The 21,221-nt window shown below is 39.6% G+C and overlaps 1 protein-coding gene across 1 annotated transcript in view; it reads right to left on the reverse strand.

Annotated features, from left to right (window-relative positions):
• znf385d (zinc finger protein 385D) overlaps window positions 1-18,909 on the reverse strand; it is a 98,697-nt gene extending 79,788 nt beyond the window's left edge. The window contains exons 1-2 of the mRNA XM_005923728.3: window positions 18,627-18,909; window positions 8,197-8,339 (exon numbers count right to left, since the gene is read on the reverse strand). Coding sequence (XP_005923790.1) covers window positions 8,197-8,339; window positions 18,627-18,648 — 165 coding nt within the window. The 5' untranslated portion in view covers window positions 18,649-18,909. The remainder of the gene's footprint in view (window positions 1-8,196; window positions 8,340-18,626) is intronic.
• Window positions 18,910-21,221: the final 2,312 nt, after the last annotated feature.

A 21,221-nucleotide genomic window follows, 5' to 3' on the forward strand; every position in this document is an offset into this window, starting at 1 on the left:
TCACACGCGATTGTATTCAGAATAATCTTGGATATATTTGAATTATCATGCTGTATTAATAATTGCAGCAAAACTTGTATATTTCAAGAGCAAAATCAATAAAGAACTCTACTACTTGTGCACATTTTTTGCAGTTTTTGGATAATCAAGTAAATCACATCTGTATAGAATAAATGAAAAAATCCATATGCAAAATCAGTAATACGTATTAATTGTTGTTGCAACTTTGCTCACAATGGTACAAATATTCAAAAAAATAGCAGCTTTACCCAAGTGGGAATAGTATAGTAAAATATTATGTAAGGTGCCATATATTACACCATAACAACATTCTCATTTTCACCGTTTTCTGAACTACTAACATCACTGTGTGTGTCTTAAAGCTCCTTATGAACCGGAAAACTTGCCCTAATAGAATTTCTCCCCCGTGCGTTTCTGAGCACATGTAGTTGCATGCATGAAGTCTTCTTCTATGGCTTGAAGCCACATATTTCCTGTTACATTTTATTGTATCAAGGCGCCCCACTGGGGGAAAAGAAAGTAGACGAGAGAGAGAAAACAAACGCTGTTTCTTCCCCTCTGGCTAAGGACTTCCTGAATGTGTCACTCATCCCAGAACAAGAATATACAAAGCCCCAACTAGAGACTTTGGTATTATTCCCTCTGCATGCAGGTGTGGACATGCAAACACTTACACAATTTCTTTTTTTACTCCACCGCAATCCATCCAATAATACAAATCCTACCAAGAATGAGTGTGTTCCTACTGCTGCAGTGCGTTAATGGAAGAACTGTCATCATCACCTATAGGATCATGTGGCTTTTTTTTTTTTTTTTGAAAAGGGGAGCTTAAATGTTTATTGAGCCCCGGTGGCACATAAGAAGATCTGACCTCATCTGGGCAGATATAAAGCGTCTGCTTTCAATGGGAGTACAGATGGAAACTAGCTTCAGCTTGATCCGTAACTCACTAAATCTGCTCCACCGAATCAAACAGCTGTTTGGTTTCTGTGCACAATTAAAATCAGAGCTCCTCTAATAATCTGCTTGAGTGAAGACATATCGTACATGTGCAGAAGGGGGAAAGCAACTTCTTAGTTAATCCTAACAAAGTTGCTTATGTAATTTACTTCTTTTTAAATTTCCACTTGTGCAGCTTAGTACTTAAAGTCTACAAATTTAGGCGGAAATGTTGTATTTGTACTCCTAATTTCACAGCAAACACAAGAAAATTAAAGGCAAGCATCATAGAAACGTGTTTGTGCTTTTAGAAACTACTTGAATTCAGAATTTTCCTTCTTCTTCTTCTTCTTCAATATTTCCAGCACTGTTTGTATAAGTTGAAAAATATCTCTTCCCACTCAGCACACCACCTGCTGTGTGACACATAAAGAAATCTGATCAGACCTGTGAGCTGGCAAACAGGCTCCTTTGTTGCACCTTTGAATCCAAACTTACACCGGTGCTGAAAGCGGTACAAAGGGATTGTATAGGCAGAACAACAGCATGCAGAACAGTATATGCATGAACTTTCTACTTGTGCTCAAACTTTTAAAAGCGCACCACATTCTTCTGGTGATTAAGAAATCAGGAGCTCAGAGCAAAGTCTGAAAGAACATGAGACATGGAGGGAAACAAAAGCTCACAAAAGAAAAGAAGAAGGTTGAAAGACTGAGATGGTGTGTGTTAGTGTGTCTGTGCGACAGAGTGCAAGAGGTGATTACTTTGTGTTAATCTAGTATCAGCTTTCCACCATTTGGAGGCTTCCCAGTGTATTACTCATTATCTGCAGACAAGTCTGTTAAATACAGATTAGACAGGGCGAGTAAAGGGACACAGTATTCCTGAACTTTCTCATGAAACTCTCCTTGCAGAAACAATCTGTCTTCCCATGGGTTATCTGGGCTTTTCTCTGTAATGTCCCACTTTTTTCACCCTTCATGTTTTTTTTCCTCACTCTTATCCAGCTGTGCTCCATATTTCAGCCCTTTTCGTTTGAGCACATTTTGAATTGAGCTATCCCGGTGTTTCAAAAGGGCAGCAAGGAGAAAAACGAAAAGAAAGAAATTAGGATAGGTTATCTATTTGAGGTTTTTTTTTTTCTTCCAGAAGTCAATGTATTTTTGTGATGACCTTGTTGATTTGAGCTGGTGAGGCCACATTTTTTTTCTCATAATTACTTTCTACTTTCAAAAAGAAAAATCAATAGATCCATACGGGTGTACACATCCTGCTACAGTAAGTGCACATCGGGTGAGTGCTCCATTTAGAAGGTGGCTCCTCACAGGTCACAAATCTAATAAGGTCTGTGCAGCCACATGCTATCACTGCATTTCAGAAAGCTGTTTACTACTGTTACTGTTTAAAAGGATGAGCTGTAAAGGAAAAGTATTAACAGATAAATATAGAGAATAGGTATACAGCACAACAATCACTGAAGAAATTGGAAAGTGCTTTGAGTACCTGGGCATAAATTATATATTGTGTTTAGGTTTTGATGTGCTTCAGTTTGTCAAAACTAAACCTACAATCGCAACAAAAAACATTACTGATGAATAGCGATCCTAAACCCAGAGATAATCAGTTTAACATCATAATAGAATTTCAAATTATGACTTGTTTTCAGGATTTCTGCTTGAAAATTGACTTCAGAACCAATATATTGTTGAAATGGTTGTTCTTGCATTTTCTTATGTTGATGTAATAATAATTCAGATAAGAATTATTCCTAGCAGATAGTAGGAAGTCTGTACACAAGCTTCTAGATTCATTGTCATAAAACAAGAGGCTACACAATTCCTTTCACATCAGGAGCCTGTGTTTCACTTTCAAACTAAGTGAAAGACAGGCTGGTTTAAAGGCACAGTACGTAATTTCTGCCTCTGGGGCTCTTTCAATCAGAAGTATGGGCAACAACATAAACTATTTTTGTGACAAAGGACAGACATTACCAAAGGATTATATTCCTTTGTGAATTTAACTGAAATGAATGTATTCACTGTGTAATTTAAAAAATGTATATACTGTATATTCTGTGTATTTATTATTTCACTCTTATTGCCTGTTCTTATTGTCCTTATCTTCAATGTTATGCTGCTCTGTTGTTTGTTAATTGCCCCTTGGGGATAAATAAAGTCTTCTGATTCTGATTCATTTTCACTGTACACAGTACAATGAGATTCAATGTGCAACTTCTCCAAAGAGCCACGTGTGGATACAGACCCTTACTCCAGGTCTGGGACAGATTTGTTTCTGAGGTGTACATGCAGGCAGCAGAAATAGTGACCACCTGTCACTATCTGTGGTTGAGGTAGGCAGTGCTTTGTAGGGATATGTAATATTTTTGTATTTGCTAAGCGTGTTTAATCCCCTGGTGAGGTTTTGCAACTGGTGGGGAAAAAAACGTACGACCAAGGTTCAACAACTGATATAGTGGAAGTCCATGTAAGTCTGTGCTAGCTTAGCATTAGCTTGAGTGAGAATGTAGATAAGAACAGAAAACTCCCTCAGGAAGTAAAATCGCCTGTATCTGGGAATTACGTATACCAAATCTGGGGAGCAGTAAGTTCCTATAGTGACTTGGTTTGTGTAGTACTCAGTATTTAAATAAACGTAGAGCCCCCTTCCATTGCTCTTGCCAGAGTTCGCTGTTGTATCAGCTAGTTTGCGCCACAACTCCATGGAGCTACTGAGACAAAATAACATGTTTTTGTAACAGTCGGCATTGCTTTGCCATCCATTCATCCATTTTCCTCCACTTTTTTCAATTTAGAGTCATGAGGTACATTTTGTGTCTGCAGTATATAGTTTGTAGGGATGTGTCACCCTGGCAACTGGGAAACCACAGCTTTACAAGGAAGTGGAAACTACTGTGTTTTAACTTTGTTATCTGGTGTTAAAAGTACATTGGTTCACCCCACCAGCAACCCTCCAGCTTCCAAATCTAGATTTTCTTTCCTACTTTTTAGAAAACATTAATGTCATGTACAGTACTGTGCTGTCATGTCTTTATATTTTGCCTCCAAGCAGCTTGCAATAGTTCTCCAGGCTCTCTGAAGTTTATCTTTGGACATTAGTGGCTTCATTCTTTATTTTAACATCTCTTCGTATCTGTCCTTAATAAAATTTGTGGAACAGGTACAGGACAAACGACGTGGCAGGACTAAAAACACATCTACAGCAGATGAACTGTATGTGAAAGTCACATCTTTAAGAAATCGTAAAGAATCCAGCAAAGACCCGACAAGGACCCGGGAGGTGCTTCTGGCCCTGCAGCTGATCCATCTGCTGCTCACCAAAGCATCATCAGAAAGTGTTTCAGAAGAAGGATGGCTGTCAAGAAGCTGTTGTTTAAGAAAAGAAATGGGGAGAAAAGGTTGAGGTATGCTAAGTTACACAAGAACTGGGCCAAAAATCTGTGGCAACAGATCTTATAGAATGATGAATCAAATTTTTCATTCAAGTCATCAACAGCAAGTGTCTATAGCATCTGTAAAACATGGTGAAGGGCCTGTCATGGTTTGGAAATCTTGCCAAAACCAACTGAATTATGAACATTAAAAAAGTATCAACAATGCAATACCATCTGGAAAGTATTTGGCAATAGCTTCATTTTTCAGCATGACAATGATCCCAAACAAAAATAAACTGCTCCCCGGGCGCTGCACTGGCGGCTGCCCACTGCTTCACTGGGTGAATGGGTTAAATGCAGAGGAACTATTTCCCTATGGGGACTAACACGCACACTTTACACTTTACACTTTACTTTTACACACTGTCAGTGAAGCAAAAGCATACCTAGACAGAAAAGCACACAATGGAAGACTATCAGTCATGGACTGGCCTCCCCAGAGCCCGGACCTCAATATTATTGAAGCAGCGTGGGATCATCTTGCCAAAATAAAAGAACAAAAGGCAGCTAATGCTAAAGAAGACTTTTGGAATGATCTTCAAGAAGCCTGGAGAACTATTTTTGAAGACGTCTTAAAGAAATTACAACACAGCCACAGAGTTCAGGCTTTGTTGAAGAGTAAAGGATGTTATACCAAATATTGACTCGTTAAAATTCTACTAACTCTGTTTTTGATTTATTCATAGTGCTGTTCATGGACTCAAAATAGTACACGTGAGACTGGACAGATGAAAAATCACATTCGGCTACATGAAGATAAGGATGGAAAATAGATTATAGGTTGTGAGCAAGGTTATTATCGTTAACGAAAACTAACGAAAACTAACGAAAACTAACGAAATAATGAAAACTAGAAGTGAAAAAACATTTTCGTTAATGGAAATAAAAAAAATTTAAAAAAAGGAAAACTAACTAAAACTGTAATGAGTGTTCACAAAACTAACTAAAATTAATTGAATTTATAGCAAAAATGTGTTTAGTTTTCATTGATGTGTGCGTGTCATACAATAGTCAAGGGTGAAAATGAAGTTTAGTTTCCAGATTTTTTTCTTGATGTCTAATTATGCCAGCCGGTGGCAGTACGTTAGTCGAGTCGTCTGTGTTGCTCCATCCACGCGCAGAATCGTGTCAGGAAAAGTCAGGAGAAAGCACCAGAGTCTAATTTGGGATTACTTTGAATATGACTGTGTTTTGGATAAAGCAAGTGTCTTGTAGTGGAAAGAGACAAATTATGAGGGACATTTCTAAAGGGAAAAAAATCCCACAAACCTTAAAGTGCACTTGAAAAGCTCACACAAGAAGGCTAACCTAGCTTACCTTGAGAAGGTAAGGGAGCACACTCAACCCTCATCCCCAGAAAACAGAAGCTAACCCCAGGCAAGGCAGCGTGATGCATCCCGAGACAACAGGACGGGGACATCTACATAACTGTGTGAGTCAATTGCCTTCAAAAAGTTTATCAATTCACTTGAACCAAAATTACGAACACCCGGTGCTGCAAGAGTTAATAGTCTCATTGGGGCCAAGATATACATTTTATAGTTGCCTGGTATCAATGGTTGTTCATCTGCCTTTATTTATTTATTTATTTAAAGAACCCATAGGTGGGAATGTGAGTTGTCTGTCTCTGCGTGTTAGCCCTGCGACAGACAGGCGACCTGTCCAGGGTGCAGGGTATGGTAGCTGGAATAGCAACATACCCAAGGATAAGCAGAAGAGCATGACTGATATGATGAAACTGGGATTTTGTTACACTTAATTATTGCAAACAAAACTAAAACTATAACTGAAACTAATCAAAACTAAACTGAAACTAAGGATTTTCAAAAAAATAAAAACTAAACTAAACTAGCAAACAATTGGTAAAAACTAATTAAAACTGATATAAAATTTGAAAATCTGAAGTCAAAACTAAATAAAAATAAAAACTAATGAAAATTGCAAAACTATTAAAACCCTGGTTGTGAGTGTTTGACAAACTGCCATGAGGCTGCATTGTGGGATCTGAACTGTTTTTTTGTTTGTTTCTTTTTACCACTTATGCAATAAAAACCGTATTTGAATCAAGTAGAAATCATGTTCACAGAAGAGGTGCTCGATTTAAATTTTAATTATTTGCGATATATACTCAGGTTATATCGCTCCTATTAACTTATGCATTAAGTCCACGACATGCATACATATCTACGTAACAATTTGTGATATTTCAGTTGTGTTGCAACCCACCACTGTTATCTGGCTTCAAAATAATGCTGCAAACTATACAGTGAATAAAAGTACAGATTTATCTTGTTTTCATCACTGTTGAAAACATTTCTTGGAAAAGAGGTACAGTATAAAAGTCTACAAGTATATAACATTGGTCAAAAATGTTAGATGCTTTGAAGTTTTAGAAGCTTTCAAAGGGGTGTTATGGATGTAGCCAGCACTGATTAAGAACAACAAAGAAAGAATGTGAGCCAAACACAGTGAAAAATGGACAATGTGAAAAACAATTGGAAACACTTTGAGTGTAAAGTCTTAATATTTTCTCTGAAGTTTTCTGCGAGTGATTCTGTAAGAAGTTACTAATTAGAGAGAAATTTCATGTTTGTCTGCTTCTAAACAAATTTAACAGTTTTTGATGTTCAGCTGACCAGCTGCGCATTGACTCTCGATCTGACAGCAATTACTCACAAATACAAGTCTGAAAAAGTAACCTCTCAACACTGCGTCTGTTTTCCTATAATTAATAGCGAACTACACAGTTCTTTCCAGGAAACATCTTGGTGATTATCAGCAAACTATTTGGACAAAGACACATAAAATGAAGCCAAATTATTTGCAACATTTCTGCAGCCGGACCTTTGCTACCATTATGAGTGCATCTTGAAGCATGCTTGTGCAGGCTCACTGTGCTCTAAGAAATACTTAAGAAGCCATATTTTTAAAAGAAACAATGGCTGGTTTTGAAGACACATTTTGGATTGTGCCATTTTACACTGCTTGGATGCACACTAGTTTTCAGCATTTTCTACAGTAAGCTACATCGTCGTCTGCATCTGGATTAAAAATAAAAACAGATGTGAATGTTAACAAGGAGATGAGTTGTCCTCTGCAGACAAATTCTTCCAAGAGAAGTAACCTCCTCTGTTTTTATGAGTTTTGAACTTGGAGCTTAAAGGCAGAGCTGTCTATAAATCACATAAAGATAAAACAGATTAGGTTAACTCTTAGCAGAGTAAGTGCACAATAATCACAATAATCACACATACAGAAATGCAGAAACACATTAGTGGAGCACTGAGAAAAGACAAAATGTGTGGTTCTATAATAGATATACAACGAAATGGTTGGAGATCAACGTAAATGGCTTCTATCTAAATGTTTGCATAATAAAACATTCATTAATCCATAGACAGACATAGGCCTTTTCAGAGAAGTGTCAGCCACATTATACATACTCCTTCCCTTTCAAACTCACATTTAAGCTTTGAAAGAATCATCCTAATTAAATGGTTTATGTGCAACTGTGTGAAAGAGTGTTTGATAAAAAGACGTGGAAAAAAAGGTTGAAGCTTATTGCCTCAAAGCTAAAAGCTCCTCATTGTATCTTTTTGAGGCAGTAATAACAGCTTAAACAAACATGCTGACAAATATGGCAAAAACACAACTGAAATACAAAATCTGTCTCTGCTGCTGAGATCACAGAGGGTGTCCTTCACTGTGACCTTAGCAGGAGTCAAAGAGAATCTGAAAACCAGCAAGCCGATCACATGACACAAGGAGATAAGGATGACACTCACTGTGTTGAATCCTGGAAAGAGGCTGACCGCTGAGGCTGTATCCAAAGGAATAGGTAGAAACTGCTTCATGGCCAGCGAGGTCTGGACAGCAGGCAGGGTGGGACGCACCAATGCAGGCATGAGGCCATTTTGACATGTGTTACCTGCAGGAGGGAGAGCAAAGGCAACATGATGAACTACAGACAGCAACAGGGCAAGATGCACAAGCCGAAATCTGGAAGCGTACATTTAAATTAATCTTCAGTGCTTGTTTTATTCAGGTCTACGACATCATGATGCCCCTGCTTTCGGTTTGTACAAATCATTTAATCTACCACTTAAGCACCTCAGCCACCACAACTGCCAAGGCAAGACATTCCTTACATTGGCTCCAGAGCGTACAGTGAAAATTGATTGAACTTAAATTAATGCCAGAAGTAAAAAAGTATTTTTGGCAGCTTGTGAAATACATTGTAATTCATCTGATGGCATGGAAATCCCCCCAAATCTCCACTTGGGTTGGTTTTAATGTTTTAAAGCTGGAAAAACCTTGATGCCCTTTGGGGGATTTCCATTATTTCAAAGTAATTTCTTTCATCATTATCTAGCAATGGTTTTATTATTGTAGTGCAAACTCATCATAATCGAATTTCCTCTCTCCAGTTTTGAGGATTTTTACATTTTAACACTGAACTGTGATTACATTGTTTCAACTTCAGGTCCAATTGCAACCTTCTTCTGGAACTTTTAATCACATCTCAACTGAAGAAGACTATGAAAGTCTTCTGCTGTTCTGTGCTGCTGTTCTGTGCTTTAACCTCCGGGGGGGAAATGAAGACAGTCCAAAAGTTCTAAACAGTGCGGTTCTTCTGATGGCTATTGAGGCAAAAGATGTTTTGAGCCTGGTACTCTATAGCCTATTTTCCACTAGCATGTAATGGACTCGACTTGACTCAACTTACCCTTGGTTTATAGGGTTTTCCATTAGGTTGTACTACCTGGTACCAGGTACTTTTTAGTACCCTTTTGGCAGCGTTTCCAAGTGAGCTGATTTGAGCCAAAAATCAACAGACTGCCACTAATTCTCCAGGGAGTGACAACACTGGATGGGGTCATGAGAGGAACTCCTTCACAAGAATCATTTTTGAAAACTGTCACTAACTGAAAAGCCTACACACAAATAAAAACTGTGGTCCAGCGATGAGGTGTAGAAACTTTTGTGTTTGGCGGCTAACGACAGAATCCAGAGAGAGCTAGACAGAACGACCGAAACGAGAAAGTGTACCAGGAGTTCGTAGGAAAGTTTGTTTTTAGAACTTATCCATCTAAATGCTGATAAACTTTAAAGTTAGGGCTGTGGCTGTTTCTGTTGGTTGGTTGCTCAACACAGAGATCTGTAAAAAACGCCTGGGAATGATGATGACTTACAGTAGAACTCCACCTTCTCATCTAAATATGGTATCGTCTAGGTAAAGAAATCCAACATCGCTGTTGGATTTCATATATTGTCAATAGTGAAGACTGAACAATTTTTTAAAGAAAAACAAACTAATAAGATTTACAATTTCATTCTTTGGCAGGGCGTGGTTTGTTGCACGGCTGCCGGGGAGGCTGACACACCGGAGCTCCATCAGCTCACCACGCCTCCCTTGTATAAAACGTGCAGGGACCTGAGGTTGGGGTTGTTGTTGTTGTTGTTGTGTGTGGACGCAGCTGAAAAGCTGTGGCCATGTGTTAGAGGAACAGCAACCAGAATAAAAAAAGAACGAACTATGTGAGGTCTGTCATTCTTGCCACACATTCAGTTTTAAATATATACATCATCCTTCTCTGTATCACTTTGTTTTAAATCTCAAGTCAGCATTTTTCTTTTTCTTCAGCCAAAGCTAATGAAACTGTTACTACATGTCCCAGCCGTTTTTGCACAAGAGGGGTCATGCTCCCTGGATGCTTGCTCAATGAGCCACTAAATAGTTTAACGTCATATAACTGACAAGTACTCGCCATGCCCTAGAGCCTCTTCTACAATTGCACCTGACTGGATGAATACATCTGATAGACTTTCTGCTCCTGAAATTCAAACTTAAACAAACACCATGGCTGTTTCACAGATTTTCTTTGTCACTGCAAAGAAAGTGTTCTTGGAAACCTTCAACATGAGAAATAATCCATGCTGATCATGAAGTTATGTAGTTCTCAGAGGCAAGTCAAGAAGTTTAAACCTCAACATTATGCAACTCGTTGCTCTATTGTTCAGAAATAAAATGCAGCTGCACCACAATTGCTCAGCTAGTTGCACAGATAATAAACTCAACGTGGAAATGATGGATCCTGTGGAAACTCACCATTAGGTATATGGCTGTTGATTTCAGAGTCAAGAACTCACCTCCATGATCAATATCATATTGACAATTCGCCAATAACCATTACAAGTTATATCATTATGGAAGGGTTCATTCTAACTGTTTTACTTACTCTAATCTTGCAAGTGCAGTCATTAATGTGCGTTACTACACGGTTAAGAGAACACTCTGTGAGTTGTTTCAGTGTTTCACTTTACTCATTCAGGTTGCAGTCTTGTGAATTCCCTGAATTCATTTCCTTCTTGTAATCACAATAAGACCCAAACTGTCTACCGAGAGCAAGCTTTATATGCAGATAACCGCCGTGTGATTCTGCAATGATGTTTATCTCTTCAAAACAGATGTTCTCGTTCTGAAATCGTCACCACAAATAGCTGACGTGGAATGACTGCAGTGAGCGCAATGTTTCAATCAGTCAATGGCAAGCGAGGTCTGGCCCACACATCTCTAGGAAAAACAAAAGTAAATATTTCATTTTTATTGTCATGTGAGCGCGCCACGCCAGCAGAGTGCTTTTAAAACCACCAATTAGAAACAGCACAGGACTGATTTCAGTACAGCCAGGACCGAACGAAAAAGAGCAGAAAAAACGGTCACAAGCTTCCAAAACATTAGGAATTAAAGAAGCTATTCCGTAAAGCTATAATGAAAACCAGAGGGATGATTTTTTTAAAATCACTGCACATTTAACAACAGTGGAACTCCGGGCCAGCGTGGCTCTAAAGCGCTGGCAGATACGATATCAAACCACTGTCTTGAGACAAATAAAAACAAGTTTTGCCACGTTTCAGTCCCCAGGCAGTGGTTAGGGGTAAATAAAAAGCAAAAGTCATAAAGATGAGAGGAGAAGAGGGGGAAAAAAACCCACAATTTGTCCCCCCTTCTCCCATTCTGTCTTCTGTCTTTTCCCTCCAGTTGCCGGAGCGCTGCCATCTGTTGGAAAAAAGAGCACATGCTGTCTCTCATGTGGAGGCACGTCCTAGTCCCAACTTTAACAAAGCATGTCCTTCTGTAGGGATCATTCAACCGTGCCATCTCTCAACATGCCGGCCTGACGTCAGCCTGCAGGCTCGCTTCACCTCTCTCTCAGCCAAAATCCGCCATTCATCAGCTCGACGCGCACAGTCAAAACAGCCCGCTCAAAGACACCGGGAATGATGTGTCAGATTAGTCTGCAGTGAGATGAGGAGTGACAAACGGAATTTTTTTGATAGGGTCACATTTGGTTTGCTGAGTGATAGGATATGAAATCTGACTTCCCACCATGGTTGAAGTCTGAGATTTTTTTATATACAAGTAACTGATTTGTTCCATCAATGGACAGGAAATCGCAATAAAGTTGTGTTATTTTATTGACACAGTTACTAGTGGGAAAAAAATAGCAATTTTATTTCGAGACACATAAAACATCTCCATTAAAAGCTTTTCGTAAGTGGTCACTTTTAGAGTGTTTTATAGCTCAAGATTTTTGAATTATTAGTACTTAATTAAGAGTAACAGCTTTAATATTTTGAACTGTAGCTTTATGCACTATTGTGAAATTAAATCAGTGGCACTGCCTTCTATTACTCGACCTTAAATGTTGAAGGGAAAAAATGACTGAAATGGATAAAAGCGAAATACTTTCAAAGGTGAGTAACTGTACTTAGCTTTCTTTCCACCATTCAAGATAGAATCTGTTGCTTATAAATAAAGCATCTTTAATCCACACTATTCACATGCCTCACAATAAAAACAATATTTATTTTTCATGCAGTATTTTTCAGCCTCTTTAGTTTTCTTAAATTTATTCTGTTTTATTTTTTGCCAACAACCTCTAGTATTCTACTGGTTTTTATTATTATTATTACCCCTCTCCTCAGCCTCAACTGGTTGACCAGATTCAGTTCAATTCAATTCAGTTTTATTTTTATAAATCACAACAGTCTCCTCAATACTTTTTAAATTGTAAAGAGTAAAAAAAAAAGTAAAAGAGAGAAACCCCGACAATTAAACAACTCTCTGTGAACAAGCACTTGACGACAGTGGGAAGGAAAAACTCCCTTTTAACAGGAAGAAACCTCCAGTAGAACCAGGCTCACGGAGGGGCGGCCATCTCATCATCCCCAATGGGTCGTGACAAATGGCTGCCCCTTTTCTTCCTGTTAAAAGGGAGTTTTTCCTTCCCACTGTCGCCAAGTGCTCGGATATAGGGGGTAGCTGGAATTTTCTCTGTATTACTGTGGGGTGTTTACCTTACAGATAAAAAGTCTTGAGGTAACGGGTATTCTGGGCCAAGCTAACCGCGCTAACATGTTGACGCTGTGCAGCCTCACGCACGGAGCGAGCCGCGGTAACTCGCTAACTGAGATTTGCCGCGTTAATGCAGTTATGGCGTTAATGTCATTTTAACGAGGTTAACGCTGACAGCACTAGTTTTGGAACTATATTAATAAAACTGAATTATTATTGTTAGTAGAAGTAGTAAAGACATCTAAAGGCATTTAAAGGCACTTTTTGGGTGTCAGCTTGTTGTTATTTGAAAACACGAGTGAGGGGTTTGACTATAAAATCAAGGGCATTTGATATTCAGTCACCTAAAAGAATATACTGATTCTTACATCATAGACCCTCTTCATAACTGCTGGGGTCACTGCCTGCTGGAAATGAGGAACAATACGGGTCCAACCATGGCTAGTCTATAACTTAACATTGCAGTGCTTTCAGCTAAATACTGACATCAGGGTCCAAACCATTTAATTTAATTTGTGTAAGATTCACAATTTCCCTTTAGCATGCTAACATATAGGCAAGTATTCATTTTTCTGGACTTTCACTTATTGTGTAGGATTCCGTTTCCAAATCTGGGATTCAGATATTTTGGAAATATAAACTCTCTCAGCTTCTTCACCTGACATCCATCTGGTTCACATCAGTAATAATCACACTTCACTTCACCTGTTTGTTGTTGTCTTAGTAACTTTGTCACAAGATTTCGTCACTTTTTCATACACCTTTGGCAGATCACGTCTTTTCAAACAAGGCCTAGCAACAGCTTTAAAGCTGCACATCATCATGCTCTCCGGGCACAGTAACGATGCGCTCTCGCTCTCTCCCCGTCTGATGTGCTCATGGGGTGGAGCGAGTGACAGAGAGCAGCGGTGCACAGAGGGAGACATAAAAAGTAGAGACCTCCTGCTGCTCTCTGAGAGATCACTTTACATGTAAATGTAAAACGTCTTTAACGTGTGCGTATGGTGATTTTAGAGAATCAGACATGAGTACTTGTCCCGCTGTCAAATATCTGTAAATTTTACAGGAACTGATGCAATTATTCTGAGATATTTCTCACTCTGGTGCAATATGAACAGTAACAGGATCACCAAGGTCACTGGACAAATTCCCTGGGTTTTTTGTGCAAAAATTCATGCCAATAAATTAAATAAACTTTTTATCTGGTCCACAGCATTGGATTGGTTTCCAGCCTTAATTCCACACATATTGTATGGCTAATAATCTAAAGAGCTCTGAGAGTAAAGAATTAAGGTCTTCCATAATTTCCTAAGCCTGAGGTGTAAAAAGGTAAAAGGTAATGCAACAATCGCAACCTGGCCAACATGCCTAAACACATGTAAACATGCCTGTATTAAACCTGATCTTCTGTCACCACCAGCAAAAGGTCACCATAAAAGGCAACAAGGAAAGTAAACTTTGACCCCAGCTACTGAGCACCATACTCCTTTCATGATACTTTAACACAGTGACAGAAAAAGTCAGGTACAGGAGGCTGTAAAAGCACAAATGGGATACATGTTTCATACATGTCAGAGAACTTCTTTGTGCCTGACTTAGTGACTGAGTAAATCCAGGTGACGGTGTCATCTACTTTGCATCAAGTCTCTCTCCGGAGCCACTCTGAAAGGTCATCGGGTCACATTATATTGAATACTGAAAAGCCTGCAAGTCAGAAATGACGAACTTTGCCGGGCCTAGTCGTCTATTTTTCTTTCAGCAGTATCTGCTGAAATCATCACAACTAAAGTAAACAAGCAAAAGCCAAACAAATAGAACAGTAAAGGTCACTGGAATAAGAAGCCTGGTTATGTGTCAGGACAGTGGCCTCCAAACAATCTCTCTGGTACTGATCTGTTTACATAGTGCGGAAAGTGCTGGAGCTGAATGAAGACCTCTCTGTGAGCTTCTCGTGCAGGCAATGGCACCAAGTATGCGAGAGCTAAATGTAAGATTTATGAGTTGTTGAGGTTGCAAAATGTTTGTTTATGAAATGTAACCGCAAATTTGTACTTGATGCCACACAGAAAACTGCAAAGAGAGCTTACTGTCTCCCTCTGCAAAATTTGAAACCAATGAAATCAATCAAATAAAATATGAAATAAGTGCTTAAATGAAGTCTCAGCAAAGATCTGATAATAGGCTTCATTTACAGTGTTTCTGTGCAATTTTGCTTTAATTAGACCAATACTACTTTCTTTATTTGTACCCAACTATTGGTGCGCTGGATTTTTGATTTTGCGATATTAAAATGGAAACGTTTAGATTTCTCAGCTTGTCCACCTGACATCGCCCTCGCTCTCAGCAGTGACCGTCACGCTTCAGTTCACTTGATTGTTGTTAATTTAGTATCTCTATCACTAGATTTAGCCGCTGATCATCCTTTGCCACTTCTTGCTCTCAGTGTTGCTTCAACATCTGGCGCCGGGGGAGTGGCAGCCTGTTACAGCAGCTCCTGCTTATTACTGAGATTTTTTTTATTCCTATGCTTTATTATTTATTTATTCTGGTCTATGGGACAAATAACGGCTATCTTATCTTATGCATGAGAGATCATTTTACATGTGAATGCAGCTGAAATCACAGTACAGCCATTGGACTTTGATTTTTTTCCAGAAAAACTGAATCCAAGAACTACGCTCTTTTCTAATTTGTATTTTAAATTAACTGTATGATAAGTATCACTTACTGTATAGTGATAATCTCATAGAGATTTGGCACTTGACCCTGCTTCCTCGAGCTCAACAAAGTGTTCATTGTTTTTGCCCAATGCTTTACTGTTTGGATTCACTGGGTCTCATCAAATCATTTCCAGCCACAACAGACAGTTCTGTTCACCACAGAAGGCCGTGATAAACACACTCGATGCTGCCCAGTGCCAAAATCCAAGCAGACAAAGTCAGCGATTTGTACGGGAACATAACAATTAAAAAACCCAAAGATTTCGCTGAAGAGTAGGCGGTGCCCAAAGCTGAGCTAAAAGAAAAATATTAGCACAGCTGTCATTTTTTCCCCACATCATGAGAGCAATCCAATGCTAATGATGCTCTGTGTCTGCAGGACATACAAACACATCAGCATAATGCAACTTGATAACATTTTAATGTCAGCTGAAGGCATGCTTTAGGGCTTATTTTATTAAAACATAATTCTAATGAATCAAATTAGGCACAATCGAGCTGATACGCATTCAACCTCGGGCTTTTGAAGAAGCTTTTTTGCCCGCTTGGCCCACAAGCGTAAGGATGTAGAGCTGAGATGAGATCTGACTTCTGGAAACAAGATCGGAATAGATTCAAGTTTTCACCCACCGGCCTTTGCTTATCCATTCCTTTGAGACCGTATTGCTGCACACAAAGTATGAGATGTTAAGAGCAGCTCATTGAACGAGATGTGTGTGTTTGTGTGGTTAGTTACTGTATCGTACTGTGCTTCAGACTCTGACTGTCCTCTGCATTGCCCTTCCTGAAGGATTCGCGTATCTGGGGCTCAAGCTTTTTTTACTCCTGCGGCACTATGTCGAGAGAGGGAGAGAGTAAAAATGATGTCTGGAGGACGCCGACTGGCATTAATAATGAATCATCTCGTGCTCGCTCTCCTCCACCTTCTGCCTCCTCTTACTGTCCTGAACCTGGCAGTTCCTCCGATAAGATCTGCCCAGAGAGACCAAGAGCCAGCGCTGCCAGAGAGTCTCAAAATAACAAGCTTGCTCTCGCGCGGCCATCTAGTTCTCTCAGCAAATATAAATCCAATTATTAGATAAATCTGAATTCCCCTACAAACTCATTCATATGCTGATGACGTTCCAGATGTGATTAACACTTTTGTGTTTTTGCGGAGTTTCCTGATTGTATTCTGTGACCCTTAACATGCTGTGAGATCAGCAATTCCCTTCAAGCACGCAGCATAAAATCATTTCACCCCCATTAAAATGAACAAAGTGAGTACAAAGGGTAGATTTAGAACATTCTTACTTTTTGAAAGCTACACGTTCACCCATTTTCCAATTAACCTTTACAGGATAAACTCTCTACTCTTGAAATTTCATAAATCTCAGCGGCGTGTGGCATAAATCTGGCTTCCTGCTACATAACACATGCTACCTCTAGTCCCTTCAGATTAGCATACTGTAGTTGTCATGAGTTTAGCCCACTGATAAACACAGCTGTCTATGAATTGGCTCCAACAATCACTTCCCATGCACTCTGTAATCTGAGGTTAACCAAAAAGATGTTTATGTGAGGCTAAACGCCGACCACAGTGGCAAACACACCAGCTAGATATCTTCTGGGCCTCTGACTCAACAGCGCTAATAGCTTGTATGATTGTAGCCCACACTCAGCACCTATTACCCCGCTCAGAGTTCATTTACTGATTGTGATGTATGAGAGATTAGCGTTTGTTTCTGCTCTGTTTATTTTTATTCCTACACTACTGGAATCTTGTTTCGAAGAGGTCAGCATAAGTCACTTGATATTAATCACCTCAATGGAAAACAAGCTCCAGTTAAAACTGCAGCAATGCAGAGCGAGAGTACAAACAGCATTATTAATCTTTTAAGAGATACCATCCATTTTCTCCATACAGTGCACTCAGGATTGCGTTCATAAATGCTGAACCGATGCACACCCAGTATGCAGTGACCTTTACCCTTTCATTTGTTTTACACTGAGCAGTGGCGATGAGGTGCCTCTTAGTATTCCACCTGATGAGAATGAAAAGAAAACAAGCGTGACCTTCTGACGAAACCTCTGAGTTCTTCTTGGCGTTTTCACTTTCACTTCTTATGATTTTGGGTTAAACGGGCCCAAACTTGAAACCCACTAATCCAGCCAGACCTGCACTACCTTTATTTTTTCTTCGCTATCCAGCAGTTTCACACCTGACCGACATCGACTGTGGATCTCAAAGAGCTCAAGCTGTCTCTACACCTGACAGCTTATTCATTTATAAGCTTCCAGCTCTCCTTTCCTCCCTCCCTCCTCCTCCTCCTCCTCTGTGTATGGCATAACAAGAGAAAATCCTTCTGATGCTTACAAGCCACGGTCTGTAACTTCAGATCGCTTTAATCCCTTGAATAGAGAAAAGTATTTCATTTAACAAATCGCCCCCTTAGAACTCCGGATCCCTGTGTAATTATTTCTCCGATGTGACTGTAAGCCAGCCGTGAGAAGAGCACTTGACTTGAAGTCGCTCGCGCATTAAGTCTTCCAAAGCCTCCTTCAGTCTTCTCCATAAAAACTAATGGAAGGGGCCTTTCGTCAATTTCTTTAACTAACCTACACTGAATATCAAGTTGCGCCCAAGCCAGGAGACTCCAGTCTTATTTAGATTCCTCCAGAGTGTCAGCTGGTTAAACATCCACAATGAAATCCAAAGCTTGGATTCTCAGCCACCCAGGATTGAGTCCAATAAACTCATACATGAGCTTTAGGAAGGCGTTTACCTGATGAGCAGGTTCATTCAACATTTTTAGGAGCCCTCCGTGAGCAACTTCACGCTTCCAGCGAGCAGCTCCCCTAGCCGCCTTTTTTTAGTTTCCAGAACAAGTAACAGGCAGGTTGTAACATATTTACATTTTGGAGAGGAGAAAATGTGCACTTTCACTCTGCATTTGACTGTGATAAAGCAGCGAAAACACACACGCAGACAAAAAGAGGTCTCTTAGGTTTGTAACTTCACGTTCTTTTCCTGCAAAGGAAACCTGTGCTTTTACTCCCATGCTTTTAAAGGAAGGACTTTGCACTGATTCTCACACACGATGAGGAGGTGCTCTGTGTAAACACTCCACATCCACACATAAATATAGACACTCACCAAAGAACATGCTGCTCTCCATAGCTCCTCAGGCTCGGGGGTTTGCTGTATTTCCTCTCTGGTGCCCTGCCAGTGTGTGTGTGTCCATGGACAGCAGCCTGGGCATGTCTCATACACTCCTCAGGGGTGTGTGTGTGTCCGCATGTGTGTTCAATCCAACAGCAGCGTCAGTGGCCAGTCTGCATGCTGCACTCTGCACGCCGCTGCTGTCTGTGGACCTCCGTATCTGCCTCTCTCTCCCTCTCTCCTCGTACTGGTCCTCCCTTGCCTCTTTCGTCCCCTCCCCTCCTCTTTAGCGCTTCCCTTCCCTCCTCCTCCTCCTCTTATCTTCCTCCTCCTTCTCCTCTCTGGCCCCTCCACGAGCTAAATCCCTGCGCTTCTTTCTTTTCTCTCTCCGAGGTGTGTATCTGCATTTTCCAGCAACAGCTTCTTCTCCACAAATGCCTCTTTCGCTCTCTGTAGTTGTCTCATCTTTGTTTTATGTGTCAACCAAGCCTCTCCCTCTCCTGCGCTTTCTCACTTCTGGTTTCCCCCGCTGTCACTGCTTTATTTGATCGTATTCTCCTTTCCATGCTTCCATCTCCAGCTCGCTCCATTTACTTTTACTTTACTCTGACTTTTCCCATCTTTCTCTTTTGTCTTTCTCTTCATATCTCTCTCAGTGTTTCCACCTCTTTTAATGTCTTTGCCCCTTGTTTTTTGTTTTATTTCCCTTTCTTGTTGCTTTTCTTCACATTTTGTCTTTTATCAACATCTTTTTCTTACACCGCACATTTGCATGTATACAAAAACTTGGGAGAAATCAGGTTATGAAGGAGATTTAGCAACACGGAAGCAGACAAAAATGTCAGGCATCAAACTTCTCGATAAGCATTTCATGGAAGCGTTTCAGGCACTCAAGCATTAAGAACAAACTTTGCGATATGAACTAAATTGTGACAGTCAAATTTCGTTAAACCAACAGTATTTTTTTGTCATATAAACAACAGTAAAATGCATGGGAAATATTTCAGTCAAGGCAGAATTAAAGCTCTGCAGAACATTTTAGTTTAGCTCATGTTTTGGCTTTTTTCCCATCTTTTTCTTATTATCTTTGGTTTCTTTGCCCTGCTGGTGAACAAAGTAACTCCACAGCAGAGCAAGACGAGCCGACTGCAAACTCTTTTCTGTATTTTGAAAGATACCAACATATACATGAATACAAATTGTGTAAAAACAACCACAAAACATTCAGTATATAAACCATTTTAAGATACCAATATCACAGCCAGTGGGATTTTCCATAGTGTCCTGGACACTTACATTTTTTTTCTAGAATAGAGATAAAGTAATTTTATAATCCTTGATGTGTAAGTACAATCATGTAAGTTAAAAAAACACTTTCTCTAAATGAGAGTGCAGGTGTGCATGAAACGTCATACACACTGCACCTGCTGCACGATGGCATGTGCATGGACTCACACCAGTCACTACAACAATGTCAATACTTTATACAGAGCGATGCAAGAAGTAGTTACTTGTGCATTATGATATCGAACATAACATGTAGACATAACGCTTATGTTCAACAGACAACTGAAAAAAATACTAATTAATATCCAAGTTTTAGGACTCATTTCTGCAACTCTATAAAGATGTGGTAGTTTCCTACTTTGTTTTTTAATCTATTAATCATGAAACCATGGTGACCTATTGAAGTGCTGATTTGATTTTAACACTATTTCATTGTTTTTGGAGTCATAAGTCATTACATTTAATGGGAAGATGGAGTGCTAAGTTATCAGATAACATTAATAGGCTTCATTAGCAAGCTGCATCCATAAACTGTGTGGGTGCATGCCACAAACACAGACATCTGCTAATTAGTAATAAGCAACATGCAAATGAAATGCTTTTATGTGACTCACCAAGACTGATGCACAGCCATCTTGGGCAAGCTGTTAAGAGCACAGCAGGACATAATATTAATTATTAAAATTGCTTCAAAAGGCACCAACACACACAACAAACCAAAAAAACTCGATCGAGAGTCCAGTTCGCAGATCCAGGTTAGCTGTGCTTAACCCCGGAGAACCAATGGGGTCAGAGCCGACCCCATTGGTTGACCCCATGGTTTCTCCAGGGTTAAGTTTAGCAGGCAGCTAACTGCTACAGCCAGTATTAGGGTTAGCTTCCACTCAAAGCAGCCAAACACCTAACAATGCAAACTTTAATTCTTTATGCAGTTTAAAGAGGTGAGGTATAAAATAAACATAGCCAGAACAGTTATAAAGATAAAATCTTGCTATTGAAATAAAACAGCTACCAGTAACAACATTTTGTTTTTCTGCTGTAAAGTCGATAATTATAATATTGACATCTATCAAGACGGATTCATTTTTGGAGCCAAACTCAATGGCGAGAGTTGTTTTGAACTTTATTGCCCAGTCATTGAGGTTGACACATGATCTAAAGGCACACACATATCAGCACTCAAGAGTTAAAATGTACCAGACTTTTTGGAAAGTTTGTAAAATAACAACAACAACAAAATTTGCTGGTGGGGGCGATCATGGCTCAAGAGTTGGGAGTTCGTTTTAGTTGCCTCATATCTGT

Source organism: Haplochromis burtoni, unplaced genomic scaffold, assembly GCF_018398535.1.
Source record: "Haplochromis burtoni strain Fernald_Lab_line unplaced genomic scaffold, NCSU_Asbu1 Contig_64, whole genome shotgun sequence".
NCBI classification, from domain to species: Eukaryota; Metazoa; Chordata; class Actinopteri; order Cichliformes; family Cichlidae; genus Haplochromis; species Haplochromis burtoni.